The sequence below is a fragment of the Coccidioides immitis genome, assembly GCF_000149335.2.
Source record: "Coccidioides immitis RS genomic scaffold supercont3.1, whole genome shotgun sequence".
In the NCBI taxonomy this organism is placed as follows: Eukaryota; Fungi; Ascomycota; class Eurotiomycetes; order Onygenales; family Onygenaceae; genus Coccidioides; species Coccidioides immitis.
Genome location: NW_004504310.1, coordinates 8,083,465 through 8,089,464, shown reverse-complemented (window position 1 = coordinate 8,089,464; position 6,000 = coordinate 8,083,465). Strand labels below are relative to the sequence as shown.

Here is a 6,000-nt window from a genome sequence, read left to right as displayed (position 1 = left end):
TCATCCGGATTTTTTGGAGGCTCTTTGTTTGGCCGATGCTGCCCTGGAGCCTGATACGTTGCTGCCGACGAGAATGGGGCAGTAGGTTTCACAATCTGCCAGGAACGGTCGGACTGATCTACGCCCTCTCAACGTAATCTCCCACGTATCCTTGGCCTTGTCGCCTGCCATCCTAATGGTCCCAGTTTCACTGGGGTCATGCGACGGCGATCATCCTATCTCGGAGCCCGCCAGCATTCCACAGCTCAAAACTCAGCCACACAGTGAAGATGATCCCAGCGCTTTCTCAAGACCGAGCATGTGGCTCGCCGAAGGAACGTTTGGCCAGCGACCGAGTTGGTAACTTCAGGCATACGGAGTCGTCAACGAGCTAGTGCACTCCGATCCCTCTCCCGGGTGGTTCGCTGGAGTTGGGACCAAAAGAAATGTCGGGTGGCACGACTTGGCGGCAATGAGGGGCCAGAAGCTTTGGTGTCTCGGCTGTGATTTGCAGCATCGTGAGAATCCATCCCTGAGGCAGAGCCGCACAAAGGTCATCGACAGTCGCCTTTTGCTTTTTCCGTCTTCATACCAATCGAGACCCTCGGGCCAATGACGGCTTGTCGCTTCAGGCTTCGCAGCCTTGTCGTTCCCCGGAATTGTTGAGTTCCACTGCCAATCAGCATGGGAACACTGAAAAGCCGCTCAATCACGTCGAAGTTTCGGCTGAACCTTGATTGAAACCATGTAACTGAGATCGGGGCGCTAACTCGTGAACTAGCAAGCTCAGCGTATACTCCGTACATGTAGTTCTAGTCCAAGAAGGAGAGATAACAAGTTAAGTTTTGTTGGCCACATGTGTGTTTTAAGCCTCATATTTGCCTCTTGCTACCATTCAACAAAAGGAACAGATGTTTCACTCATTGAAAACTCCTTTTGTCCCAAACTTGAGCCTCAATTTTGATTTGCGACACAGATATATTTTAGGCAATGCCAAAGAAGTGAACCTGGCAGTTTCGCCCATACATAACACCAGCATCACAGCACTGCTCAACGACTTCAGCTCATAGGACGGCGCATTGATGCTTGGTTTGAATCAAGAAAGTCTTGAACAAGTGAAGCGCAGCTCTGGATTGAAAGAGTGACTCTAAATTCTTATCAATAATACCCTTTTCCATGATGATCTGTTGTTCTCGGCCTCACACGTCCCCAGCAGCACATCCCCCGCCCTTGAAAAGTTCGAAATCCAAGAAGACTTGCTTCGCTCTAGGTTAATACCTGGGCGTTTGGCTAAAGAGACGGAGGGACATCTGCGATTTGTGTGCTCTTGTTTCCCTTGTTCGGTTCCCGCTCGACTGTCATGACTCAAAAATTCGACTCCATTCCTTTCGACATTTGGCATGAGATTGCCTCCTATCTGGGGCCCGAGGACTACGTCAACTTGAGTCTCGTCAACAGGGAAATGTACGAGCTGTTGAAGGATGACATGACAGCCCGAAAATCTGCTCAGGTATGCCTGATTATGGGATGGCGCCCCGCATGCCCTGCCCGATGGCCCCCCCTCTCTCCCACCCATGGCTGGAAAGATGTTGAGCACTGACACGTCTTACTAGAAGTTTATGTTCCACAGTGCTGAGTGCAGGTTGGCTGCAAGCGGGCAAATCAGCTACTGCCAAGCCATAAGACGGGCGTTTGACGTCCGGGAGGCTGTGGCCAACGCTCAGCCTTACTCTGCAAGCGTTGTCGCCTGCGCGGAGAGTTTCCAATTCAAGCAAGGTGTACTCTGTTACAAATATCGCGATACGCTACGGGTTTTGAACGTCCGTGATGCGGATGACACGGAGCAGGTTATCGACGTCAGAGCGGCGTTTTTTGAAGTTGTTCTCCGCCGAAAACCCCACGATCCCGGAGAAAGACCCCAGATCACCCTCCTTCATTATTCAGATGGCATTGCTTCTTGCTTATGCAAGTGGGCTGGCCTTGCTTGGCTTCTCGCTTTTGATGTGCGCCCAACTTTCTCCGAAGTGGGCATGAGTCGCGTCAGAACCATGCGCCAACTATACTCAACGGATGAGCTTTTCGTACGCAACAACGCGTCATATCTTTACTACGGAACACATTCAGGAGAGGTACAAAATAACCATTTTGACTATAGGGAATGGCTAATTCACGGAGTGTACCTACCTGAGGACCGTAACCTCACAAAACGGCCTCTTCAGCTTGAAAATGTCGTAGGGTCCGAGGTCGGATCCACTATCTGTTTTGAAATACGAGATGACTACCTCTACGTGGTCTCCAACCAGACATCACACGAAGAAGAGGAGGTCGACTGGACATCGTTCTACGTCTGTGTGCGTATTCCTCTCTCGCAACCAACACAGCCCATATGGCGGCGATGTTGGCGACGCCAGCATCAAGAAGGGCCCCTGAACGATTCCTGGACCGACCTGTCCCTGAAAACGGATGAAGAGACCGGAAATCTCACCATCGTTGAATGTCGGCGAGAATGGCGAAATGGCGGCAGTGAAAACTACAGAACGTTTTATATGCAACCGATCGACCGTCCAAGTGCTCTGGCTGAATGGGAGGCCGATGATCTCGACCCGGTGACTGCCAATTCTCCCCTTCCTGGAGATGAGCCTCCGAGTCCTGGATTTCCTTGTTATAGGCGCGCTGCTGAACTACCAAATGATGATCCATTGACCCGTACGCTTGACGCTTTTAGTAAACCCAACTATGTTCCTCCACGGAAACGTGTACGACGGCAATATCATGATGAATATACTTTTGAAGAGAGAACTTCGGATTCTCGAAAAGATTTTCCACTATCGAAAACCAAATTTTGGACGTACAACCACTCCGCGTCGTCATTTGTTGACCTCGTTAATGACCCACGGCCAACAAAAGGATTCTCTGCACAAGCAGATCGATTGCGTCTCCGCATTGGCTCTCGAAAACGTAAGTGTCCTATCGACGAACAGGGCGAAGAAGTCGAACGTGGTTCCTTATACCCCCCAGAATATTTCCACGGCTGTGGTGTGCCTGTTAAATGGTCTGAAGAGCGTTACAAGTCTCGTGGAATCAAGTTCTGGCCACCAGATGACGCCCCAGAGGAGCTTCTCCAGCTCCTCTGTCCGCACACGGCATCGGGGCGGATCGAAGCGGCCGCTGATGAAAGGATGATTGTTTACTTGACAAAAGCTTCACAACCGGACGATCCCAGACAAGTGATTGTACTGATTAATTTCGACCCGACCATCAGATTCAAGGGGCTCAAGCAGCTAAGTCAGCCCTCCTTGACAACCACATCCGATTCCGGAAACACAAACACGCGATCTATCTCGACAGACGCATTCGCTACAGCTTCTGCGTCCTCCCAGCCCAAATCCTCTTCCTTCCCATCTCTTTCCAAAGCAAGATCCTACTCTACATCCAGCCGACCATACTCGCATGACGCGGTTAAAGACCCCGCATGTCGCGGCAAGAAGTTACGCTACACAGAACCACGGTGGTTTGCTATTGAGTCAGCGTCGTATCACAATATGCCTGGATATTGGCTTCGTTGATTGAACCAAGACTGAAGGCGTAGAGCTACAACCTGGGCTGCGTCGGAGACATAATATCACCTGATAACATGAATTAACCCTCTTGAAACTACCTCTAAAAGCCATAGAAAGAGATATCATATGGTTTCGACAAAAATACCCTTTTAGCTCGAGGGCCAGGTTTGGGATGAGGATCAGCTTTAATCTGGCTTGCTTGGCCTGAGGCTCGGGCGAAGGGGCGTGAAGCGGAGTGAAGCTGAGCGAGGAAGGGCGAGGTGGGGGGAGAGCTGTAATCCTCATTGGCGAACTAAACACCTCTCCCTTCGTGTTCTCCATAGTTACTGTAAACCTTCTGGTTACTCTTGTGCCAAGTTCCATAGGTTTTAGGCTCCAGCTTTCCATGTTGAACAAGTTCATAGAAGCAAGTTCTTGAAAGGAGCTGCAACAGGCCAACAGAGCATATGGTTTCTGGCAAACTAGTTCTTGATCAGATTCCATGACAGGCCTCTGCCTGAACGCAGCTGCAAATTATGGAACTGAAAGACAAATGCGATCATAAATGGCTTTGTTTGAGGAAATCTCAAATGAATAAATCAGTCAAAAGAACTGTTTAAAAAGGAACATTTTCACAAGTTTGTCCCAACGATCCTTCAGCACATTCACATTCTCAATGTATGTAATCTGACACATCAGAAGATCGGCTTTCAACTCAGTCTAGGGAAGATAACTCGCAGAGCGTTAATCTGACCTGGAATCTCACCATTTTCGGCGATCCGATCAGTGCAAACATCTATCATCCAGCTTCGGACTCCTGCAAAGGAGGCACATCACATTTTATTCATCATCCCATAAAGACCACCCCCCAGGATTCTGCCATCCGAATATTGCTGTTCGTGGAACCACACTGTCCACAGATCGTCCAGTAAAATTTCTCAGCACGGCTTTAGTTCCTCCCCAGGTCTTCCATACACTTGGTGAACTGCGACCTTGTAATCCGGGCGCAAGAAGGGGTCAAACATGAGCAGCACCAACGATGGCTGGATGCAACTCAACGTCTCTTGAGGTATCTTGTCGAGTTGACGCCCACAGCAAATTAGCGATGAGATTAAAGATGGCGTTCCATATCTCATTATCGCTTGCCTTTGAAGGATAAGTCTATCAAGAGATTGAAAAAATCACAGCTAAAGTCGCATTATAGGTGTGTAAATAAGCCTGCAAGCTCAAAGCCTGTTGCACCTTGACTGCCTGGTTTAAAGGCCCGGGAACATTGTCGCCTTCAATGAGAACCCGTGCGTGACATCATGCTCTCTATGCAATAACAGCTTTCAAACTTCCCGGCGCACTGGTCCGAGATCGCTCAAATTGCCTTTAATTTTGCCTTGAAAGTGGTAGAAAATGTAGAAAAGTCCACTTCCATAATATGGTCCATTAGGGAGCTCAAGGTTAAAGGGACAAAAAAATGAACAGCTTCTACGCAGTGGAATATTCCCCGCACCAGCATTTGTAGATAAGGCTACCCACGGGCCATCATGAGGTATTGGGAAATGCGCCTGTGGCGTAAAGCTTGACAACGTCATCGTCAGTCGAACCTTTACAAGGTTCTTCGGAGTTAACTAGGCTGTACAGGAGGGTGCCGAAGGCAAATATGTCGTCCTGGTTGAGTCTTTGTAACCGGGTAGATCCTTCCACTCACTCCGAATTACATTCCGCAGTTCAGAATCCTAGGTTCAGGTCTGCTTTCTTCCGTCGTCCTCTATCTGGAACAAACCCAGCCCAGTCAAATACTCTGTCCCCGGCGTAGGAGCTGTACATCAAAAGTTTATTCTCCCTTTCCTCAACGGAAGACGCTGAGCCGGGTCTGGCGGGCAAAGAATTCATTTCAAAACTTTCTGGGCTGTGGTCTTGTCGTAGCAAGACATGCTGAGTTCATATAAGGCCTTCAATGTGAATGTAAGTGCGGTGTATGGGTTTGACGGATCACAGGACGCCTGGACCACGCGTACTTGCCCGAGAATGAAGATCACGACCGTAGCCAAGAGGAATGTCAGCAGTTGCATACTGTGTAAAATGAGGGGGAAATTTAATGCCCGGGTGTCTCTGGCTCTGTATACTCAGATTTTGAGGGATCCCAGCGTACTTCATTCATCTGGCAGTATAAGATGGAAGGCATTCCCAATATTTCCGAAGAAGGTAATTCTTGCCATCCATGTGCTGGTCCAACAGTGAGTGATCCCGGATCATGATGGCCCAGTGATCCCGTCGGTGTTGAAAGAGACAGTATGCAAGAGTGCGGCGGTGGTTGTCAGCTACCAGGCCTTGACCGAGCATGAAAAGCAATGGACCACACCACATCTGTGAAAAGGAGAGAGAGGGTAAGACACAAACAGCCATGAAATACAAGGAGTCAGGAAGTAGGGATAATAAGAGGAAAAGGCGCTAGTTCTCCTACTGTTCTCCAGGGGTGATTGTAGCTTCT

At 49.2% G+C, this 6,000-nt stretch overlaps 2 protein-coding genes across 2 annotated transcripts; one reads left to right on the top strand and one right to left on the bottom strand.

The window, feature by feature from the left end:
• On the bottom strand, positions 1 to 855 carry CIMG_12903 (uncharacterized protein; the record flags this gene model as incomplete). Its single annotated transcript, XM_001246342.2, has 3 exons — positions 1 to 172; positions 356 to 651; positions 784 to 855. 3 exons carry the CDS (start codon positions 853 to 855, stop codon positions 1 to 3), a joined length of 540 nt encoding a protein of 179 aa, XP_001246343.2.
• A 71-nt stretch (positions 856 to 926) lies between these two features.
• Positions 927 to 4,143, top strand: CIMG_00115 (F-box domain-containing protein). Its single transcript, XM_001246343.2, has 2 exons — positions 927 to 1,489; positions 1,593 to 4,143. Exons 1-2 carry the CDS (start codon positions 1,340 to 1,342, stop codon positions 3,543 to 3,545), a joined length of 2,103 nt encoding a protein of 700 aa, XP_001246344.1. The 5' UTR covers positions 927 to 1,339; the 3' UTR covers positions 3,546 to 4,143.
• The last annotated feature ends 1,857 nt before the right edge of the window (positions 4,144 to 6,000 follow it).

Bases quoted from the DNA above. Each gene is read 5' to 3' on its own strand.
- CIMG_00115 (XM_001246343.2), top strand. From the start codon at position 1,340: ATGACTCAAAAATTCGACTCCATTCCTTTCGACATTTGGCATGAGATT. The intron at 1,490-1,592 runs GTATGCCTGATT...ACGTCTTACTAG, and splicing joins CAGCCCGAAAATCTGCTCAG to AAGTTTATGTTCCACAGTGC.